General features: G+C 35.9%; 1 protein-coding gene across 6 annotated transcripts in view; it reads left to right on the top strand.

Moving 5' to 3' along the window:
• Nucleotides 1–25,000, top strand: part of LOC139962234 (protein MON2 homolog) — a 70,356-nt gene that overhangs the window by 6,831 nt on the left and 38,525 nt on the right. For all 6 annotated transcript variants that reach the window (XM_071962259.1, XM_071962254.1, XM_071962258.1 and 3 more), the window contains exons 3-11: nt 4,674–4,737; nt 7,824–7,951; nt 13,658–13,789; nt 16,562–16,691; nt 18,827–18,936; nt 20,826–20,951; nt 21,860–22,054; nt 23,801–23,925; nt 24,830–24,960. In XM_071962259.1, coding sequence (XP_071818360.1) covers nt 4,674–4,737; nt 7,824–7,951; nt 13,658–13,789; nt 16,562–16,691; nt 18,827–18,936; nt 20,826–20,951; nt 21,860–22,054; nt 23,801–23,925; nt 24,830–24,960 — 1,141 coding nt within the window. The remainder of the gene's footprint in view (nt 1–4,673; nt 4,738–7,823; nt 7,952–13,657; nt 13,790–16,561; nt 16,692–18,826; nt 18,937–20,825; nt 20,952–21,859; nt 22,055–23,800; nt 23,926–24,829; nt 24,961–25,000) is intronic.

Genomic DNA, 25,000 nt, shown 5'->3' with positions numbered 1-25,000 from the left:
AACATTAAATAAAATTTAAAAAAATATGCTCAAGGGGGGGCTGCCCCCTTTGCCCCCCTCGGCTTTGCATCTGGTTTCGTCCAACAGCAACCAGAGTAGACTGTTCTGTCCCTCCCAGGTAATGCATTTTATATAAATCCCTTAACAATACATGGAAATACCACATGTATACAAATGATGAACTTTACCCTACAACTTAGCTTAAGACATAATACACAAGTACTTCAGTGCATTCCTACCATCCCCAAACAATTGCACTCCTTTACAGAGATAAATGGGATCACATGAGTATCCCTAGGAAATATCACATGTGTTACATCACAATCCCAGGATAAGCCAGATACCTAATGCCGATGCATAGGAGCAGCCCCAAAAGCCATAATCTGCCAACAATAACAACTGGTTTAATGCCAGGAGAGATAACCCCTATATAATTCCAAGGGGATTTAAACTACCACAATGGTTCCACAAATTCCACACAGAACTCTCATTGCTCCACAACTTTACAGTAACAGTGTTACAATATTATTGTATGGATATCTCTTGTTTTTCATGGAAATGATTTTGTAGCGATATCCCTAAACTGTTAATTAATTGCAAATAGTATCTCATTATCTTCAGTGTACAGCAGCTGTTCTTGTTTTGATTGATTTGTATCAGGTTTACCAGAGGTACCAATTAAACCGTTATTGTTTAACCCACGACTACAATTGTTTTACGCAAACTAAGACAAACACACCGCTAGTCATGTCACACTCAATGGTTGTTAATAGCTGCTGTACACATAATAGGCCTTACTACGGTACATGCAATGAATAATTCTGTTCCTTTAGTGGGAAATTTTCGCCTTGCTGATAGAGTTGTTGAATCAGTAGTATTAATACATTCAAGCTCAAACTTACCCTGATTCAGTTACAAACAAATCTATTGATTTTTTTTCAAAATGAAATTTTAGCAGTGTAGCTACTGGGTTGCATTTATGGGGAGAATTGGATCTCTATGTAAAGTACTAATCTTTAAAGCTAATTAAAAGTATTTTTTGCACAGAGTGCAAACATACATCATGTAAATAAAGCTGTGCGCCATTAAACGCTGTACAGTGACTGATATCATCTGTTGCACCCATTCCTTATATATCCACATCATGCTAGAGGCTTGTCAAATTAATTTATTAGCTAGAAATTTGTTTTTTATGAAGAGAGGAGGATTTAATTGTGTGGATCAGAATTTGATTTTGTATATTGTACATATTTTTGGCAGGGAGGATCTTTCAGTAAATAACATTTATAGCAGGGAAGGTGTTTATACTGTACACAGTAAATGAGATTCAATACATTAGGATTAACTACAGTATACAGTATCTATGCAAAAAAAGTTGTTTACTTTTCTTTAAAGGTATATATCGTTATCCAATACTACTGTTCCTAAGATACTTTTACTTTGGTTCACATTCATTTCTGATTTTGCTCATTCTGCTGGTACAGCAGTTCCGTATGACAAAAAGGAATGATTGTGTGTATGTAGGACTGTATGATAGCAGAGGATAGGCCTACACTGAGTGTTTAAGGTTTGTGCAACATGCATGCATAGTATAGGAAGGGTCCCTATTTAGTTTGGTAGGGATCAGAATTAATGCTATTTGAGGTTAGTAGAGGTGAAAATGTGAAAATGAGAAAAGTCCTATATCTCAAGAACCTTAATTTTGAGGAGTACGAGGTGCAACCAGAATAGAATGTTATGTAGCACTATACCTCAAGCAGTATACCATACATAGCTGTTGTATTACTCTGTTATTTGTCACTAGACATATATTAACATTGATGTAAAGTATTTAATATGTTCTAGTACATAGTTTCTTAGGAGACATAGTACCTTTAAACATTAATTAGCTATTGCTTATGTACTGGAAGTTGGTGGGCAGAAAAAAAACTACACATGTATTGTTTCTGACATTGCATCTAATGATCTATTTTTATTCCTGTGACTATACATGTATTGGGAGATGATGCATGCATAGTGACTATAATTAAACATATCACACTGTGTGATACCATTGTGAGATAAAGGCAAAGTTTACTTGACAATACACGATGTGTTATTATTAGGCCACTGTGTGGGATAAATATGATTCCTGTATTATGACCGTTGGATTGTACATAAGAATGGTACTGTAGACCTGACATTTCAATCACACTAGCTGGAACCTTTATCAACTTTCAGGCAACTTGAGGGGGAGTTATTTTTAATAACAAATAGTTTATTCACATAGATTGAGTACAGGGATGAAGGTGGCTGAATGTCATTTCCTCCTTGGGTCCTGTACAGTCAGTACCTTACATTACATCAACTGGTCATGTTGTACTAGAGCTTATCCTGTGATACTGTACGTCCTACATATCTAAGGAGGAAATGTTTGTGTAGTTGTCTTTTGTTAAGACTGAAAAGGGTCACTTTAATGATATATGATGAAAAATGCAGAGCTGATAAACTTCCACTTTGAATGCTAGATTTGCATTCCCATTTTCTAATTTGCATATAAGTCATTCCTCGTGGTAGTGATTAAACCTTGTGAATACATTTGTTGGCCTTCAGTTCATGGCAAGGGCCTGGCAAGAATTGTCAGTCAGCAACTCTTTATTTTTTTGAATGGACATCACATGATTATAGAAAGGTCCAGTCTGATAGAATGACCATAATGTCACATCACTTCCACCCACACTTATTGCATTTTATTTGATTGCATGAATTTCTTTCTTATTGGTGTACAGACTGCATTCTTGTATTATTTATTCTCAGAGCTCTGTGCTTCTTTTTTGTTTCCCTTACTGAGCAAGAGTATATACACTGTAGTTATTGTTTCCTTTCATATCACTTGGAACTATTATCAATTTGTTGAAGGTACTTGAAGCCTAGGTAGACAGGACTGGAAATACTTATACAGGTCTAGGTATTAAGTACTGTATCATCATTCGTTAATTCACATTCCAGCCAATATTGAGGGTTTCATTCCATGTCAATAATAATTGCTAATGGCGCATGTTATTCTGTATGTAAAGGTCTACTCTAGCAGTTGATATAAACTGTACCTTACAGACAGATGGGAGTTTGTGTGAGTTGAGTGAACTTGACACATTCTAGTTGCTTGTATCATCTTACCAGAGAATCTGTCAGACTTAATTTAAAGGAACAAGCTGGCAGGTTGCCAAGTGAACATGTAAATCCTCCGTTCATTGGATATTCAGGTTCACATGATTAAAGGCCCGGTCACACTACAGCGATATTTTATCGGAATACGGTCCGATGTTTCCGATTTTAGGCCGAAGGGTGAGGTTTGTGGTAGTGAATGTAATGAATGCAGTAGAATATTCGAATACCTACTCCAAATCTGAAGGGTTCTGGAACGGACTATATTATGAAGTGACGTCTCATCGAAAAACGATAACAATCGGAAGAGAAATCAGATAGCTATCCGATAAAAGGAAACGGAGTCAATATCATAAGTTAAGAGAGGGCTATTCCACATCGGAAAGGCTCAACAGATAGCAAATCAGGTCCTTTATCACTGTGGCTAGAAGACCCGAACGAAAAACTGGCTGTTTTGATTCCTCCAGGAAAATCGGATAGTATTCCGATAAAAAATCGGTATAGTGTGACCGGGCCTTTAGATTCAAACATTGTCTCCATGAATTATGTATCACACAGTTCTTGCATTATCAAATCTCAAGGTTTTGTTTCAATACTGACTGTGATGAACTCTTGAGAGAGAACGATAAGATAAGATTAGTTTGCTTTAAATTGGTTCATTGAATATATACCAAACATCATTTGTAACATTTGGCAACTGAAAGCCTGTAAAGCTTTGCATGACCAAAAATATGCAGATCGCTCTAATTTATACAGTATATTGTGCGCAACACAATTATGTTTAATAAGCATGACAGTATTTACTAGAAATGATCAGCTTAGAGTACTTGTGATCAAAGCACCTTATATATCCAGCAAATTGTGGAGTTTAAATGCTGTAAATGGATATCATCTATCAGAGTATGTACAGTAGGTTGCTAGCTGAAATAAAACAAGATAAAATCGAGGGCCATTGTTTGCTAAACATCCTCCCTGGAGAGAGAGAGAGAGACCTCCTTCTAAATCTGTATTTACTCAGTAGTAAATACTGGGACCGATTAAGGTGACCTTTGAGTTGTAACACATTACACGGACTACTGCTCATTTGTAAGAACTTAAAAGTTATGAATCGTTAGATATTCAACATCTCACATTTTAGTCCAACATGAGATAAAAAACATGGGTTCATTTTATATGGCGATTAGTTTTATCGCTGAACTTCGTAAATCAAGCTCACAATACAACAGCTTGGACTCAATTTCAATTTTTTCTTTCTTTATTCCAGTTTAAATTACCAAATTTATAAATAGGACACATAATAATGATACCTAAAAGACGTAAAAATGTACAATCATGAATACAACAATGTTCATCATATATGTCAATACCTTTACAGTCAGTGCATCTTCTAACTGTATGCATATATACACTGTATCATGGTGCCTGAGATGTGTTACTGTGAGTTTCCATGACAACATCATCAAGTTTTTAATGATCATTTGTTTTTTGTGCTAACATCAGATATTGTTAAATATCTCTTTTCCTTTCAGGCTGCAGAGGCAGGGATGTTGAAACTGAAGACTATCAGCACCAGGAGTAAGCAAATAGAATCAGGTAAAGCATTGTCAGTGAGATAGGAAACTTTTGTCAATATAGAGCAAAAATGTATAAAGTATTGTAAAGGACACAACAGAAACTGGAAAATAAGGTTGGGTGGAAAAGGTGAAGATTTATTGTCGGGGTATTTTCTTGACAGCCATTGGCTTATGAAATATAATTTGTATTCTCTACCAAAGTACCAAGTGACTTTATCCAGTTTTAAGTTGGTAATTTTCTTGATGGGGTACCAGTCAGAGCTATAGAACTTCATACAAAGAGTACACCACTGTTTCATTCCTTACATTATGGGAATTTGACAGAGCAGGAATTTAAAGAGAAACAGGACTTTTTGATTCCTTACCATCTAGGCAAACTGAATCCATGACATGTGATAGTGTTTAATTTAGTAGGTGTGTGTACATATGTGTTTATAGGCATGCATATGTACAAATGATGCTTTGGTGTGTAGGCAAGATGACCCAAAGAATGATGAAACTTCATTCTTGGAATATGGATCCACCTAATTGTATACAAAAACCAGTTTGCATTTTGCAGAAGCCAAATGTCATGCGAGGTGAAGAAAGGTCAAAGTGTGAAACACTTTAGTATTTGATTCACCTTGGTGAGTTCAAGGACATGTTAGGTTTAATGGGGGGTCATAGTTAGAAATTTTAGCGATTACACTATACTGTGGCTCTCAAAATATAGCTAGAATGAACTAAGTGATAGGTTAGACCCACCTTAATATTTACAAGAATTGTATTGTGTACTATGGAGGTCAAAGGTTATTCATGGTCAAAACAGGTCAAAGTATGAGGAATGAGAAATGGGATATTGACTCAAGAACAGATAAGTAATGTTTGGATGAGCTTTAGAGATGAGTGTAAGAAACTTGCTGGTGACTTAGAATACAACAATGAGTTGGAACTTGAAAATTGCACACTACATGTTTCTTGTACAAAATGTGGCAAGGAATCAGAAAGCCTGTTAAAGCTTTCTGGTTAAATACGTGCATCTATGCAAAACCAGAAACAACAGCAAATATCAAATCGTATTTCCACCACAAGATAGCAGAGAAAACTTGTAATGAGTGATGTGCAGTACAGTAAACTGTATGTAGTGTAGCTAAAATGCCTTGCCGTCACTATTTGACATACTGTAGGGTGTTCCATACGAGTATCGTTGAGAGTACTCCGTTGGTTTTGAACTTTTGTTACCCCGGTAGAGGGAATCTGAAGCATAAACTTTATCAGTGAGTGACTTGTATGAACAGCAAATAAAATTTTGAATGTTTACCAAATGGTGAGTTGTTTTAACAATTTATGTCACAAAGGCCTGGTTCGGCCTGAGGAGTTTACTACACAGTTGACTTGATCAATGAACAATTGTGGAAGTCCCAGTGGACATTTTCATATTTTTCAAACTCTTTCTTCCTTGTTCAGAATGAGTTTTTGATGTGTTTAGCTAACAAAAATGCATTATTATGGGATTTTAGTGTCAGATAACATTGAAATGATAACCAAAATCGATGTAAAAAGCTCTTCTAACTTAATTATCCAAATATGAGATGTGCAACCCATGAACTGGTTGGTTCAAATTTGCTTTTGGCAGGAAAACTTGATGAATGTTGTTTGTATATTTCCCTTCTTGAAACATTTACAGTGTATTTGTATCAACCATCTCTTGCCTACTACTGGCCTTGTACCTCATGGTTATTTGGTTTACGTTTAATCTCTCCACATGCTGTTGTTCAAAAATCATCTCATATATACAGTAAGCTCATTTGATTTACAAATTATTCCCACGCCAGGAAGCTATGGATGAATAAATTTGAATCAGAAAGTATGAACAGTACAGATACATATTAGTTTTTTCTGATAATAAAAAAATTCAATAAAATCAAGCTTGGCCATATGGCCTTGAAAAATTAAAAGGGTATCCTCATTTCAAGAACAGAATTCTCTTTAATATAGTGTTTTTGATTTGTCATTAACATGTTTCTACATACAGTAGTAGCTTGTACTAGGTGTACATAGTTGCTTTGATTAGATAATACACTATATTTTAGTTTATGCATACATGTCTATTCTGTTTTGGTGACATATTTTGCTGAAAAATATATATATATATATATATATATATATATATATACATATTTCAGCACTGACACTTACACAGTGATTGGCCACTTGCAATCTATTTCAATACCTATCACTCAAAAAGTGTCTGGAAGAGCCTAAACTCTTCGTCACAGGATTCCGTATTAAATCAAATTATTTTGCTTCTGTCCAGTGCACTATTTATATCAGCAATCTGATTGTCCTGCATATTTTCCTGTTGCTTATGTTTGAAATGAAGACACTCTTAAACTATGCAACACCATACAGACAGGGGTGCAGGACATAGAAAGTATCAAAATGGAAGCCAGTGTAGGAAAACACTTCATTGTATAAAACAGATGCTTGAGCTGATTATGATTTTATATTTTTTTTTTATGCTGGTTTGTACTTAAACCATCGTATCAATAGGGCTTATTCTCTGGACAATAGCCAAGTGTCATTTCGGAAAACGTTTTGATATTTACATGTAATTTTTAACAGTCTTTACTATGATACTATGAAAGTGTCTGGACGACAAAATTTGAAGAGTGAATCAAGATCTTTAATTACTTGGTCGTGAATCTACCCTTGGTGGCATGATATCTAGGCCATTGCCCCAGTTTGGCCCATTCCATCTTTTATCGAATAACACTCGGTAAGTTTAGAAACATTGCCGACCGAACTCAAAAAAGCTGTTTTAGCATCGGCACTGAAATCTTTGATGTTTGATATATATTCATACATTTGATATGCAAAAATAATGCCTCAAGTAATTGTCCAAAAAACTGCAGAAATTCTGTATTGCTAGTGATTAAAATTTACTTACATGCCCCGCACCCAGCCGATTTGTTTTTGATCGACTAAATAGTAAATATTTCAGCAACCCTCAACACCATCAGTGGACTCAAACTAGATCATTTTGAAACATCTTGGAATTACTTTTTATCTCAAATTTGGTAAGATTTCTTCAATTTTTTTGTGCTTTCCATAATTAACTTTCAGCGCTTGTCGCAAACAGCGGCGAGATTCTCCAACCGTTCCTGCTGGGCTGCGATACCAGAAACATGAAGAATGTACAGCTGTCTCTGACCTCTATTCAACGTCTGATAACACATGAAGCTGTCTCTGCAGTAAGTTTATTCTCCACATTCATGTCAGAGATAAAGGCATTGAAGACTCGCCCGTGCGGCCATCTGAAAAAGTTAGCTTTCCGTCGCTTGCAAGTGACATTTTGTTCGTGTCGCTACAAAATGCAGACAGTACAGTAATGAACGTGATACCTTGTTATCTTTAGCTGGACCTGAGATGTCCATCGCTGTATCGTTTGTATACTGTGCTGTGGGTATTGACCGCAGCTGTATGTACTGACTGTACACTAGTGTCTAATTACCGATGGTAGCAAGCTGTGTGTGTGTATTTTCTGGGATCGATGGTGGTGTCTAACACTTCTGTTACACCTCATTCAAAGCTAGGTCAGATTACCGGCATTAGACGTTTCTTTTTGCGCGAGTCTTCACACCCTTTAATGTGATGAAACCATCGCATTACGGAATTGAAAGAATTCAATTAAGTCATTATCTTCTGCAAATAGATGACTTCCGTTCGTATTGGGAGCCTTCTTGTCCGAGAGTTAGCTGCAAAGCTATTATCTGTGATACTGCCACATTGTGAGTTCTGAACGGGTTGGAACGTGTACTTTAAATATTATGAAAGTTATATCATTTGAAGCGACCTTGAGTAGACCAACAAGATGTACTTATTTTAAAGAGTCAGATTTCATTTATTTATAATCATTGATTAAAATGGTGCTTCTGTTACTATATATTGGTAATGGAAGGACATTTTATTTGGATCAAATTATGTGCAACATTTGTGGTCAAGCTTGAAAGTATGATTTCCATTGCATAAATGCAGAGTGATAAGTAAGTTTGGCGGTTGCTAAGTGCATTGTTTGGTGACTTTTGTAGTGTGATTATTATATGATTGAACCTCTTTATTATCATGAACTAGACCTCCAGCTTTGAGAAGTGTGCTAATGCTGTAACAATATGTTTGTGGATAATCCCAGATTAAGTCTCCACAAGCAATAATATACTTCCCATTTACCTTAACACATAAGTGCAGCATACATATAGTGTACATACAACTACCTGTAACTGTATAGTTACTGTATATATGAAGACAGATTAGGAACCTGTATAAGTAAGTTTGGCTGAACATTGCTAAGTGCATTGTTTGGTGATTTTTTAGTGTGATTATTATACTATTGAACCTCTGTATTATTGTAGACGCTGGCCCGAGTTAAATTTAAGTTAATATCAGGGACCTGCCACTGGCAGTCACACTTGGAAAAAACAAAAAGTAAACGAAATAATATAATAAAGACGACACAGTCCATGCGTTACTTTAACAAAATATATATCCGTATGCTCTCGTGGTCTACACAGAAGTCCTTGCCTCAGTTTACAGAGGCAAGACTTTTACAAAGTTCATTGCACAATGTGAATTGGATACAAATAGTTGGCAAGCTTTTAAAATAGTTAGTCAAATTTAGCTAGTTGCCTTTAACCCAGTCGTTTATAATTGAATGCAGTTTTCAGTCGTTATTTTACTGTCTACATTATCATGAACTAGACCTCCAGCTTTGAGAAGTGTGCTAATGCTGTAACAATAAGCTTGTGGATAATCCCAGATTTAGTCTCCACAATCAATAATATACTTCCCATTTACCTTAACACATAAGTGCAGCATACATATAGTGTATATACAACTAACTGTATAGTTATATCTGAAGACAGTTTTAGGAACCTGTACAAGTAAGTTTGGCTGAACATTGCTAAGTGCATTGTTTGGTGATTTTTTTAGTGTGATTATTTTACTATTGAACCTCTGTATTATCATGAACTAGACCTCCAGCTTTGAGAAGTGTGCTAATGCTGTAACAATATGCTTGTGGATAATCCCAGATTAAGTCTCCGTGCAAGCAATAATATACTTCCCATTTACCTTAACACAAAAGTGCAGCATACATAGTACAACTAACTGTATAGTTATATATGTGAAGACAGTTTTAGGAACCTGGTAGCTGGAGGGCATGTGTGACAAACTCTGGAAGTAAAGTTTACTTTGAGGGAACAGTCTAGCCACCAGGAAGGGATTTTTTTATGGCTAGGTACTCCTGAGAAGTTGGTATTGTCAGTGAAGTCAGCTTCTCCATACTCTGGCTGGCACTAGTTTTATTTTGGTCTATTTCTGTTTACGCTTCCAGTCTGACAATGACAATTATGAAACAATGACAATGAAACAATGATAGTAAAACAGTTTATTTCCAGCATAAATATTCAATATCACATATACATATGAAAGTAAACAATAAGTCAAGTAAACAAATAATTTTTAATTGATTATACATGTCAAATTCAGTTTGAAAAAATTATTTGCATATCTTCTTTACTCTCTATCCTCTGTCATATATACTTTATTAAGATCATTTTCTTGCTAACCTGCAGCTTGATCAGGCTTTTCCTGCCAGCAGCCTCTCAGCTGTCATATGTTGTGATTAATTGTTATGAAGGAGTTCAAATTATATCCCTTCTAGCTTTATTAAACATGAATATATGAATATTGTGACACTACTATCATCAAAGGCCTGTGGTGATAATATGATCTCTGTATATGATAGCAGTACAAATCCTGCAGAGACGAACTCAAAACCTTAAAGGGTGTGAAGACTCGCGCACAAAGAAACGTCTCATGCCAGTAATCTGACCTAGTTTCGAATGATGTGTAACAGAAGTGTTAGACACCACCATCGTTCCCAGAATATACACGCACAGCTCGCTACCGTAGGTAATTAGACACTAGTGTACAGTCAGTACATGCAGCTATGGTCAATACCCACAACATAGTGTATATAGCGGCGATGGACATCTCAGGTCTAGATAAAAGATAACAAGGTATCACGTTTCATTACTGTCTGCATTTTGTAGCGACACGAACAAAACGTCACTTACAAGAAATGGTAAGTTACCTTTAACAGATGGCCGCACGCTGTTTGGAGCGAGTCTTCAATGCCTTTAAGTCGGAGGGATTTTATTCTCAAGAGACGGTATTGATTATTGTGAATGCCCTAGATATATGTACTTCACTTTTTATAATAAAGTGTTGCTTTGTTCTGTCTGTAGATGGAAATTGAATAGAAACGGTACTTTTTATATTCCCAGGAGAGACCATTTTAAGCTAAAATTTAATCTTTTGTGCAAGTGAGATCTTTTTGTTTTTTGGGGGTAGCATTTTCATGATAGCTTACCATTGATCATTGAAATGATCTTGTTGCCGATGACGATAGTTTTTCTTACCCCCTGTACTCTATACAGTGTTGGCCTGTGTACATTGATTTCTCTACAGTGTCTCTGTGTATTGGAGCTCAAAGTCCATTTGAAATCAACTATCTTCCAAATATTGGAAACCTAAAATGCGGTATCTGAAGAAAGGGAATCTTGCGATGTATCTGATTTCGTAAATTTAACTTGTAACATCAATGAAAACGTCAATACCTGTTTGCATTTCTGGTTCGTGGTAATATATATAAACAGGTCTGTTCAAGTACGTACATCATACAACGTACCAGTATATAGTACACACTGTGTATATGAAATAATGTGTACACACATGTACAGAGGAGACATACATAGTGAGGATGTCATGTTAGCTTGCCACATACAGTAACAGTAAATAATTGTTACTTGGACTGTTAGTAGAGTGTGTCTAGTGAAAATGGGTTACATTACATCTGAAGCAGTGGATGGATCTGCTGTACTTGTTGTTAATTATTTAACTTTAGGGTGTAACATTTTTTGCTCATTAGTCCCATTTGTTTAAGTACCACCTGTAGAGTACTGTACTGTCATTTTAATTACAAATTTGCTGTCATCATCGTTATATTAGAAACATTGTTATTTAGAGAGTAGAGTGGAAAATATTTAATGTGTGATACTGAGCTGTGACGGGTTGCATGCACTGTATTTAGAATTTGTGAAAATGAAAAAGTATAACAAATTTTTTTTTTAATTGACATTTGAAATGAATCATTTATATAAATTTGCAATAGGTTGGATAACCAAAATTCATTAAAAGAGGTGTCATGGACACTAGAAAAGAGACAAATTTAAAGGCCTTGCAAGCAACATGCAGTCCAATGACTGTTAATAATTTCATTTGCAATAATTACAGGATGAAACAAGCTCATGCCCTTGTTTAGCTTTTTCTCAGAAAGAGTAAAAAGACATGATTCACAGCCCTTTTCAGCGACTCTGAAACACATCTCGACACGTTGAGACAGCTTTGTGGAATTTTACAACTGGTATGAGAATAATTTATCGTGTGTTAGAACTTAAATTCTCCATCAGGATACCCTTGAGAATTTGTGTTTTCCCTTCTACTATTAGACTATGCATTCCTTGCTTATTCAGTATGGAATCATTTCAGTTTATGATGAATGAGATTTATCGTTAAAAGAGAGGGTGGACTTTTTGCCCTTTTTGTAATCTCTGTGAAGGTCATCTTATAATAATTGGCTCAAGTTTTACCCAGCAAAAAGTTGACAGACGTTTTCACTCCCATGGTGGATAATAACTGACTCAAACTTGATGAGGAGACTGTAAGAAATCAAATTATAAATTAATTTTATAAATGAATCGTATAAACCGTAAAAACCTTGAAAGAAATCTGTGCCAGGACTGGCTGCCAAACACAAGAAGTAACATGTTTATGGCATCGTCAGAACAATCGGTATCTTTGCTGAACATGTGTTGGAACCAAGATTAGGGAGTTTATTATCTGTAGGAACAGTCATTTTTTTTGGCATGAAAAGTACTTTAGATCTTATTGCCAAAGGAGGAATAAACACAGTATGCTAATGTGACTATATACTGTAAATGGCAAAAATAGAAATTATGAAACAGTGTATAAGCTATTGAAGGCACTTTTTCTAAAGTGCTTCCTTCCACTAAGTCACTGTATGTTGATGGAGCAATGTGTAACATTTATAATAAATAATATATTAATATATTCGTAATAGGAATAATATTTTGAATGGTTAATAAAACTTGAACAACTGTTACATTGCTACATATGTTCGATATTGTTCATGGAGATCCTCACGAAAGTGATGTTAGAAAATGAACATTCTGAAAATTCTGTTAGAATTAAATTGTAAATATGCCAGTACTTAAAAATGCTGTTTAAATAATGTGAATTGTGTTCTAGATACCTTCTACAGGCAGAAAGATAGACCTATCTAATAATAAAAACCACTCTGATATATATTTATAACAGCTGTGATTGATATGTTTGGCGAATTGTGGTTGATTGATATTAGTTCCATGTTAAAATATGAATGATTCATGATTTTCCAAGTTTAATTTGTTGACAGTTTTGATCAAGAAAGATTAGAACAAACTGATTTAGTATTAGTTTTAATTTTTAATTTTCCATCATCAATCAATGTATTTTGAAGATTAGAGTAAGAAAATTGTTAAAGGAACAGAAAGTAGTTTGGATGCTTTGCTGGTGTTTATTCATGTTCCAACTTGATGGATTGTACTTGAATGTATGTATATGGAGAACATCTGAACAGGATTTAGTTCCTTTGTATTTTTTATTCAAACCTATTTGTGATCTTAGTATGTTCAGTTTCAATGGTTGGTTTGTTTTTCCCCAAAGGGCATCTGGTAACCGACAGGCCTAATGTTAAAATCTATTACACTATGTAGCATAGCTTTTCAAAGTAAAGAGACATTTTGTTCATGTGGTCTCCCTTTCTCCTTCTCCTTTAGAATGCTGCCTGCAATGTCATTAACATGCTATGGAACCTCATGGAAAGTGGAACTGAGGACTTGAAAGTGTTACAAACAGCGGTGGTTGTTTTGACAACAAATACAGTTGTTAGAGGTCCTATGCTAGCCAAGGTAACTTATTTCGTCATCATCATTCTATCTTCTTGTGTCTTGCGATTCGTGGGAGGAACAGGGTTAGTTTCCCTTGTTCTTGCTCTGGAATGCAGGATCTATGATTTTGATAATGACAATTAGAATGCAAGACATATTTATACTGTGTATTCAGGGTGTTATGAATAGTTACATTGTCAGATGTAGAGGTTGGCCAATGTCTGAGAATTCTGATTTCTTTGATTACTCCTACTTATTTATGAGAAGATATTGAATTTTCTTTAAACTTGAGATTGTTTTTGTATTTCATGGAATGTTGACCATTGTTCACTGCCGAGGTATGTGTTGGTACATCTGTGCAGAAAGTGTGTTACACAGCTGAGTAAATACAATAGCTTTTATGTTTTGTATCAATTGCCAGTCTGACTGTAAGAATTCCAACAGGAGATAGTATAGGCCGTTAACCTGTTTGTGGCAAGGTCATGGCTTTTACTACCATATACTGTGTGATGATTGTCACTAGGCGGGAGCTGATGTAGGGGCCCTCATGGTATTATGTAAGCATTGGTCAGTTTGACTGCACAAAGTCCAAGTAGCAAAAACAAAGGCCATAGCCTAAATATACTGTACGTAGTCTTACTCTGTTGCCTGCCCTGGCATAAATAAGGAAATGCAAAGTTGGAAAACTATGCCCTGAAAGTCCAAGTTGCATGAATTGAAGTACTATGTTCATGTCTTCCTCTTAATACATAAAATGCCCAATGTCACTCTCAGAGAGAAGCTGAGCTGTTACTTTTTGTCCATTGCACTTGTCAACAGCGCTAAGTAGCCTAACACATAAATCATATGAGTAGATTGATCCTAATCAGGGCACTTCATGTTGTTTTTGTATTGCCTGTTTTTTTGAACATTTAAACTATATATTACTCTACCATTCCTCTCTTACCCGTATCCAATTCATATGCACTTCGATCAACCTAGCTTCAATATGACAATTGACAACTAGATTTCAGCACTATTCTGCCTCCACCCTCTTCCTGCCAAATCTACTATCCCAGTTCATACAACATGTATTCTAGTGGAAAATTTCATCAGGCTTGAGCCCTCTTTGTTTTATTTAAAGTGAGGTTTTCTAAATACAGAGATGTACAAAAACTGATATTCAAGTTTTGTTTTTGTTTGAAAATATTGGTTTGAAAATATTGTTGTTGAACTGTCTTTTCAAAAGAGCCATATTTACACTATGCTTCGCACAGAAGAGTTATAATTACTTAGCTGACATAAATAACCATCGCATTATAAGTTGAGTGTAGTTACTGTGTATAGCATCAAAAAGCATCAAAGATGTACTTCATTTTAGTACAAATTTACAAAGTGTTTGCTTTTCCTGGGGGCCTTGCTATTAAGAGATGAAATGAGATAGTCTATGCATGAGTTTAGTTGTCGATTGGCACTCAGGTATTCAACCAGATGTAGTCGTATGTGTTCTATTTTAAAAAGGGTTGGTTGAATGTACCTAAAATATTAAAAAAAAAAAGAAAGGATATAAAAATCAGAGGTAAGCTGGTAGTAAACGTGAAATGTTTGCAATGTATGAAGTACCTATTTTGGTAGACTAAGTAGATAGTAAAATTGCAGAAGTAGCATGGAGGATATGGATTATATTTAATTTTGTATGGAGTTATTTTTACAAAGCCCATCATCGCAACATGTCCCTTTAACTGCTTATCTTCAGAGCCTAGATACTGAAAATCATGTTAGTACTAACAATAAGTAAGGAACAGGTATGGTAAACACTGTCTTCAGTAAGCAGCCCCTTTACAGATATAATCAAATTGAGTAATTTTAGTTTTGGATCATGTTACTTTCTTAAACTTGCCTCCAGGAATTGATAAATAGAAATTGCAAAAAATTTGATTGAGTGCACTCTCAGATGCGAGAATGAATTCATTCAAAATGGATAGAAATTGTTTAAATTGGTTCATTCTCCTCTGTAGGATAATATTTTAAGATAATAATCTTTGAATATGTTCACAGTAGGACAGAGTTTTGTCAATGATCAGAAATGCTGTTACTGATGGCTTCTATGCTTTTCTAAGTGTTGTATGGATTAGAGGCAACAACATATGACACGATGTCTCCTTCATGCAGAGCCTATTCCAATAGAGAAAAAATACCCACAACATATAAAACAGTAAATCTAGCAGGAAATTTGATGAATGCAAATGTGTTGATCTCATGATTTGGAAGAAAGAGCTAGAAATTTTACAGATAATGTACGATTTGCAAAAAAATATGTAATTTGCGAAGTTTGAAAGGCAAGATTCGGAAGGAAGGGGTGATATGTTGTTGACCCGGGTATGGATCATTGGGGGCACAGTTCTAAAATGTTACCAGCTAATAGGCTAGGTAGATGGGAAAGGTGCATTTAGTGGAGTAAAGACAGATGGGGAAGGAGTGCAGAAAATATCCAAACCAGGGAGTCTGAGGGTTTTTGCCAAGTTTTAAAGGCCAGTTGTTGGACTAGATACTGACTAGCTCTATATTACATAGGGGTTAGTTTTATGCAGACAGGTAATGGAGGTACAATTTTAATTCCTAGGTTGGCACCTCAATGACTCCTTTGCAATCACTCCATATGGTAAAGACATCATAGGTCTCCCAATGTATGTAGATCCATTCACTGAATGCGAGTATTTGGAGTTTTTTTTTTTTTTATCATTTTGGGACCTTCAACTTGAACTAACCGGTGACTGGCATTATTTCCATTATTTGTTAATTTTTGCTCTGCAGGCTATTGTGATCTGCTTCCGATTACACTACTCGAAGGACAACACAACCAGCAACACTGCATCTGCAGTGGTCCAGCAAGTGGTTACCATGGTGTTTGAGAGGGTCATGGCAGAAGATGAGGCTAATGCAGGTAAATGAGCAGAAATGCATCACTGTAGAGCATTCCATACACCATACATACACCACACATACACCATACATACACCATAGAGCATTCCATACATATGTCTGGTCTAGTCCATCCAGTTTTGCCTTTCTCCCGCTCTTGTAGATTCTACAAACTGTGCGATGGAAGGAGAGGGGCAAGATGAGATTGAGGGTGTAAGGGGAAGAGGTAGGATTTAAGGAGTTGTAATAATTACTTCAATGATTGGAAATGAGGATGAAGAGTGGGTAGGTTACTTTGTTGGATCTTGAAATAATACGCTTTATCAGTTTATATTTGGCCTTTATCAACTTTTTGAAAATCTTCAAGTGATTGATGGAGGAGGTGGGTGAATATATTCTAGAGTACAAAAGATGGTGCTCTAGAATACTGTTGAAGAAGATTTGTTGATCGCTAAAATCTTAGCATTCATGATGAAGAAGATTTTCATTGTAAACTGAATTTTCTCCTGTTAATGAACTATCTGTTAAATGGAATGTCACTTCAGGACTGTGGTATTTGTGTTTAGTTCATTGGAGATTATCGCTTCATGTGCAGAGAATGATAAATCATGCCGTTGGCATTCCAGTGTAACTTATCTTTCTGCTAACAAATAGCAACACAAGTTTAATTAACCAAACTGCTTTCCAGTCCAGTGGTTGCTCCACTCTTTTGCACACGGTTATTAAAACTGTTTTGTTGAAGAGTAAGGGACAGAATAAGATGGATGCTCACATAAGCATGTTGATAATATGTGTGTATTGCAGGAAATTTTAGTATGCTGCATTTAATAGTGCTGTGGTGATAGTTTTATGACAAACTGTACCATTAGGTTAGTGCAGCAGTTTCCAATAGGCAATATAAAGGGGTTGTGGGAAAGCATATGCTGCGTAAGGGCCCACAGGGTGTTCCTCTGGTCCTGGCCTAGGGCTGAGAGGGTGTGAACTTGACCCTGTCCTATGTCTTAGAGAGTTTTAATTAGTGTTGCACTGATTATTGGCATGCATTATCGATATCAGCCGACATCACTGATATTGCTTCTTTAAAACAACCATGTTTTGTCCAAGGTAAGACTGGCTCTGTAGGTACAAGAAAAATTTGAATTCCTTCAAGGTCTTTTTTTTTGTTTTGTTTATATTCATCGTCAGAATTTTGTTTTGCTCAAGGTTTATATCTTGGATCAACAGGTAGTTCTAAATATAGATTGCCTTATCTAAGTCATTACTTAACACTGTGATAATATCACTGTCCTGTGTACTACCATTCAGTGCAGATCAATGAATCAAACACCTACTGTATTCATGATCGATGTGTTTGTGCAGGTTGTGTTTGTTTATTTCCTGGAAGGGTGAAGCTTAGTTTTTGTTTTTTCCAAGAGATAGGACACAGATGACATGGTAGCAGTGTAGGTATATTGTGATTTCTACTGTGAACTTTCATAGCCACTGATCTGTGGCTCAGGTGGTTGAGGACTTTACTCAGGAAGTTGAGGGGTACTCCCCTAACCTGTTGAGGGGTACTCCCTTACCTGTTACCCTATTACTGTTGCACTTTGCATTCTTCTACCCCGTGTGGTAAACTGATCACTTATAGGACAACACCACCATCCCTCTGACCTCCACCTCCAGGTAATTGCCCACCTACCTGTCGTTCCTGGTGTCCCTTTTCAAATTCTTCACATCGGCGTCCATACTCACACCAACAAGTTGTTTCATGATCGAGAATGTACTTTTTTTGCATGTTGTTTACTTAATGTACTTTAGTCATGTTTCTGTCAAAATTGGCTAAGTTTGTCCCCCCTTTTTGTGGTTTTCTTATATGAGATGGCCCTCAGAATACTAGTAATCCCAATAAGCGGAACATAGACTGCCATTAAATTTAAAAGGTACAGGGATTGCACAACTTAAAAAGGTCCCATGCCTGTACTTATGGCTGTTTAAATACTGCAGAGTAGTTACCCCTAAAGGAGATTATTGGCAGCATTGTTCAAATAGCTACGCTAAACTATTGCAATGTGTATTTTGATATTTATGAAGCAGACATTTCTCTGGGAAATATCCGATCAGCTACTTGATCGGCTTCATTACCCAGTAAATGTTCCAACTATCTTCTCTCCTTAGATGGGTCAGAGTCAAACCATTCTGCAGCAGTGAAGGATTATGGGAAGGGTGATAAGGAAGCTCCAAAGACGCTAAGACCATGTGCGACTGATGCTTATCTCCTATTTCAGGTATGGAATAGTCTGGAATTGGTTGAATCATCTTGGCATTAAATACAGCGAACGAAAGTTAGCAAACCGAAATGGGGCAAAAAAGAAACAAACATTAGATTGAAATGAAATATTTGACTGTTTGTTTCTGTTGAAGTAGTCTCCTCCATACTATTCCACTGTTTCTCTTTCTTCATCATCTACTTAACCTATTTGCTTGACAACATGACTGTCTCCTAGGTAACATACTACAGGGTCACGATAGTGTGGTAATTAGTGCACGTCACCCTCAAGCAGGCTGTCTAGTGCGTTGTCTATTTTCCCTTCTCTTGAAGGGCATCAAGGTCTTGTATATAGAGTCAAGTCTGTGGTGGCCGTATGTCCGCCCCTGTTAAGTATATGATACTCGAGAAAGAACAGGGTTATTTGGTATCAGAGCAACCCATTTATATAACATTCAAACTTGGTATCAAAACAAAAGTGACAAACAAATCAGAGGTTTTCAACTATTTCGGGATCACAGACTGCCAGCAGTTTTAAAAAAAAAAAATTTAAGCCATGGGGCCTGTTAGTGGCATGCACTAAGGGGAGGGTGAGGAGGGAGGTAGGAGGGATGTTCATGCACAACCAGTAGTAATTTTTTAATCCACTTTTTCAATGAACCAGCAGTCAAGCGTATATTCACATATATCCATTGTAGGCCTCTACATGACAGATTTTCCTCGTTCATCTTTCGTTGAGAAGTTGTATGCAAATTAGCAATTCATATGGAATGACTTTCACAAGAAATTGGTTTGACGTAACCTATCATCCGAAACAGGCTTTTGCCTCACAGCTTTTTATGCATTACAAAAATTAGAGATGATAAGTTTTCCAGTTTTAATTTATTAAAAACTCATTACTTTGTTGGCAGAACAGAGGAAAGTCAAACACATCCAGAAAAAATATTGTTTGTTTCTGAACAGATCAGTTTCTTATTATGCTACCATTTATACAACCTGAGCATATTTTATCATGAGGGTAATTAAAAAAGGCAATACTATCAGGAGTATGGAATGGCTAAACAAGATTTTGAGATTCAAAGAAAATGAAAACCTGTCTAGAAATATTGCAAGTAAAGCTCACAATGGAAAGTATTAGTGTTGTACCAGAAATGATTCCTGAATTGACTTATGCACTAAACTTATCAAGGTCCCTAGAGCATAGATGGAATTTTCAACTGAATATCCTATCCAACATCCTAGACTATCATGACACTTGCAAATTAACCCACCATGACCAATAACTGTTTAAACTAAAAGACATCAAACCTTTAGTATACTGTAGAACTACCTAAGCCTTGTGCCAGCTCTTGTTATGGTTTCTTCCTGTTTTCACAAATGAATTTCTATAATGCCTTCATTCACTTCACCCCCTGAATAATTAGCACATCCTTAATCAACATACAAGCATCAAAAGAGTAATGGTGGTAACTGCAAACATGCCAAAATTATGTCCCTTCAGTAGTTCCATTTAGGGACATTGATGGGACAGTTATCTTTTAGTGGGATGTACACTATACTATAATTGTGATATGGAACCAATTCAGGATCATCTTCATCTGTATTGTCTCTTCTCTGCTGCTCCATCATGATAGGATAAGCAAAGAGGTATGGCTGAAGATGCAAGCAAGCTGGGAAAAAGGCACAAACAAAAACAATAATAACCAGGAGACTATTCTAGTCTTTGTCCATCCTAAGTAATCCTCAATGTCTGGGAATTATTTTTGGGACCACTAGCTCAAGGATAATATTTGTGAAAACTTTTCAAAAAGCAGTTTTTAGATGCTTATTGTTGTGACCAATACTGATAACCTGTAAAGTCTGTGTGTGAGTCTAAGATGACTAGAAACAATTCTTTTCCCCCTGCAGGATCTTTGTAGTCTGGTCAACGGTGACCAGCCGTATTGGCTGAAAGGAATGACAGGCATGTCTCGAACTTTTGGCATCGAATTGATAGAAGCCATTCTCAACGCTTTCCCTCCTGTTTTTCTTAGGGTATTTATTAGCTATTTTTGACTTTGATTTCATTTCTACATTTCAATTATTTTTATATGTGTAGAAGAAATAAATGGAACCAATAGTTTTCATAGAGGTTTTTTCTTTCTTCTGTGACTTTCTCATCTTTGTTTTATGGCTATGAACAGGCATTTATTGTAATAAAAACAGCATTCACAATGCAGGTTTTTTGAGTCCTATGGTTGATTGGAGGGGGGGGGGGGGGTGTAAGTATTATCTCTCTCTTGCTACCATTCATCTCTGTTTAGTAAAAGCAATGTTTAGGTTCAGTGGAGAGGCTACCAGGAATAAAACCTTTGTTGTGTTACTTTGGTTCAGTAATCACTGTTTATGCTTTAAAAGTTTCACGTAAGTAGAGTCGTCATATATAGTCTCAAGTCATTTTGCCTTCTTAAATTGGGCGATCTAGGTTTATTCCCTACATTCTTTGGGTTTTTAGTACATCAGTGTGTTAATATGTTACTATAGTCTTGTTAATATTCATGTGGCGTTATTCTTTGCAACTGATGAAGTACAAATTGCTCTGGGATTATTGTATAAAATTAGAAAAAAAAAGAAGATTCCTGTTTAATTTTCTCTAGTGGTTATGTTAATTTGGGCGATCTAGGTTTATTCCCTACATTCTTTGGGTTTTTAGTACATCAGTTTGTTAATATGTTTCTGTAGTCTCATTAAGATTCATGTGGCGTTATTCTTTGCAACTGATTATGTACAAACGATAACAACATTTCTCCGGGATCTACTATTGTATAAAATTAGAAGAAAAAAGAGATTTCTGTTTAATTATCTCTAGTGTTTATTTATGTTCACATAGAATGTGACCTAATGATAGGCCAACTGTGTCTTATGTCGTATGTCTCCTGTCATTTTTCCCCTCTCCCTGACAGCATAGTGAATTCAGCTTCCAGTTGAAGGAAAGAGTATGTCCTTTACTCATCAAGCTGTTCTCACCTAGCCTAAAGCATCGCCAAGGTCTGGGTATGCCCGTCAGCAATCTTAGTCCAGAAAAGCCCTCTTTCCCTCTCAGCCTGAGACTCTTACGAGTCGTATCGGTCCTGATTAACAAGTATTACGCCCTCTTGGTGAGTAGAATGTTTGCACTGTAAGGTTAGGAGAATAATTAAAAGGTTTGTCATGTGCAGTTAGTGGTGGTAAAGTAGGTTAGGAGAATGAGTAAAATGTTTGTTATATGCAGTTAGCAGTGATAAAGTAGGTTAAGACAATAAGTAAAAGGTTTGTCATATGCAGTTTGCAGTGGTAAAGTAGGTTAGGAGAATAAGTAAAAGGTTTGTCATATGCAGTTTGCAGTGGTAAAGTAGGTTAGGAGAATAAGTAAAAGGTTTGTCATATGCAGTTTGCTTGGTAAAGTAGGTTAGGAGAATAAGTAAAAGGTTTGTCATATGCAGTTAGTAGTGGTAAAGTAGTTTAGGAGATTAAGTTAAGGTTTGTCATATGCAGTTAGTAGTGGTAAAGTAGGCTAGGAGAATTAGTTAAAGGTTTGTCATATGCAGTTAGCAGTGGTTAAGTAGGCTAGGAGAATAAGTTAAGGTTTGTCATATGCAGTTAGTAGTGGTAAAGTAGGCTAGGAGAATAAGTTACAGGTTTGTCATATGCAGTTAGCAGTGGTTAAGTAGGCTGGGAGAATAAGTTAAGGTTTGTCATATGCAGTTAGTAATGGTAAAGTAGGTTAGGAGAATAAGTTAAAGGTTTGTCATATGCAGTTAGCAGTGGTTAAGTAGGCTAGGAGAATAAGTTAAGGTTTGTCATATGCAGTTAGTAGTGATAAAGAAGGTTAGGAAATTAAGTAAAAGGTTTGTCCTATACAGTTTGCAGTGATAAAGTACTGTAATATGTTGCTTGCAAAAGGAATTCTTTTCACCATATTTGAGTGGAACATAGATGCTCCTGCCTGATCCACAGTGTATAAACTGAAGAATGATATGACTTTTAAGTTGCAAAGTTGGATACTTTAAGCAGCTTTTGAGTTTGATAAAGTATATTATCAACCCACCTGAGTAGATAAGATGGCAATTGATCAAAGTGAGATGCCCTCATTAATGTATGTTTTTTGTTGTCAAATAGAATGTTAAGGAGAAATTAATCTGATCTTTACAATTGATTTCCAGTATTTTGTCTTACAGACACTTTCTTATAGTAGAATTAAATCAAATGATCTTAAAAGCAAATTGGAAAACATTTAGAAATAAAACTTGATCAGTGAAGATATTGAACTATTTAGTTATAGGATTTTTAGTATTTCATCCAATCAGTTCTTTTAACCAAAAAAAATCAACTCAAACAGCTGCCTTTAGGCAGTTATTGGATGGAGCTGAATGTTGATGTTTTTAAATTTTAAAGCAGAAGAATACCAGGTCAAGTTTTAATTTTTGTTGTTTTGCAGCAAATTAAAACAAACAGGAAATATCTGCAAGTCTTTGTTAGGGCGATGTGCCGTTCCAGTCCAGTGCATACTCGCTGTATTGGTCATTGAGAACTTTATGCCATTTAGAATAAAGTAAATATATGTTAAGCTGTTGCAAGTAATTGGGGAAGATGTATTTATATTCCATTTGTTTATGTTTTATATTCTGTATTTGTGTAAAAAAGAGTTACATCTCTGGAATGTTCCTGTTGGTGATTGGCTGCTGGGTGGCTGCCTATTTCATATATAATTAACATTAATACATGAAAGTATAATAAATTTCAATTTTCATTTTTCATTTCTTCACCTAATAATCTTTAACATTCCTTTGTTTTTTTTCCCCTCAACCTTTCATGTATCCATACTTCTGTATAATATATATATGTATCTATATTCTTTTTGACAGATAACAGAATGTGAAATTTTCTTGTCGTTATTGGTGAAATTCACTGAAGGAGATAAACCACACTGGCAAAGAGTTCAGGCCTTGGAAGTGCTGATGAAACTGTGTCATCAACCAAAGTTACTACGGTGAGATCACTTACCGCAAAAGTTGATCATTTGTTCAATATAGTTAGATGTGCTTTAAAATCCTCTCTTGGTATTCAAAATATTTACTGAACTACCTTTGTGCCTTTCCCTTTTGATACACACACAAGAAAAACTTTATTCTGTACTTTTTTCACTTAGCGATTAAACACATATATAGCTCTTAAAGTTAAACCATAGAAGCAGAAGCCACATGTTGGCTTATTAAAAAAAAAACATGTTTGTGAAGAATTTTGAAAAAACTGGGCTTATACATATGTATATATGATGTTTTATTTATTTGACAAGTGCTCAGAGATGTTGGCATCCGTATCACTCTTAGGATAGACAAAGTACTTATGTTCAACAGTCTCTGCAGAACATTTGAAGGGAATGTTTTTCAAAGTCAGCACAACAGGGTCATAAAATCCTATCGTTCTTGCAACAGGGTGCTGTTTTGTCCTCGTCACTCTTGTTAAAAACAATGCGTGCATCGTGTCAAAACTCTCTTTTACTATTAAAATTTAAGCAAAGTAATATCAAGATACGTTGATTTCATCTGTAAATGATCACAAAGCTGCTGTAGAGAAGGTAAGAGTCTTTTCTTGAAGTTCATAGACCAACATTGAAGCTAAGAGTTTTCTTTCGGAGGGTGTGTTGAGGTGGTGGGGGAGGGAGAGGGGCTGGGAGAGGGGGAGGGGCATGTAGTAGTGTTAGGTAGGTCATTAGAAAAAAAAATCCTATGAAGATATGTACAATGGTAATAGAAAAGAGGGAGAAACCTTCAGCATCTCATCAAGGAAATGTTTCATTTATTAATTTATCAATTACTTTGGCTTTATTTAGATCAATCGTTATGGTAACCAGGTTGTTTTCTAACATACATCTATTGCTCCATATCACACAGATGCTTTTGTGCTTCCTACGACATGAAGCCGCACAGCACAAAAATCTTTGGCAATATCATCAATGCACTCGGTGCCTTCATCCAGTCACTCTTTGTCAACCCAGCTGGGGATAAACAGTCAGGTCTTGCAGGTAAGAAGACAAAACTTTATAACTCTAAACCCATATGGTC

Source organism: Apostichopus japonicus, chromosome 20 (assembly GCF_037975245.1).
Source record: "Apostichopus japonicus isolate 1M-3 chromosome 20, ASM3797524v1, whole genome shotgun sequence".
NCBI classification, from domain to species: Eukaryota; Metazoa; Echinodermata; class Holothuroidea; order Aspidochirotida; family Stichopodidae; genus Apostichopus; species Apostichopus japonicus.
The sequence above is the reverse complement of the archived record's forward strand: the minus strand, read 5'-3'. Positions and strand labels throughout refer to the sequence as shown.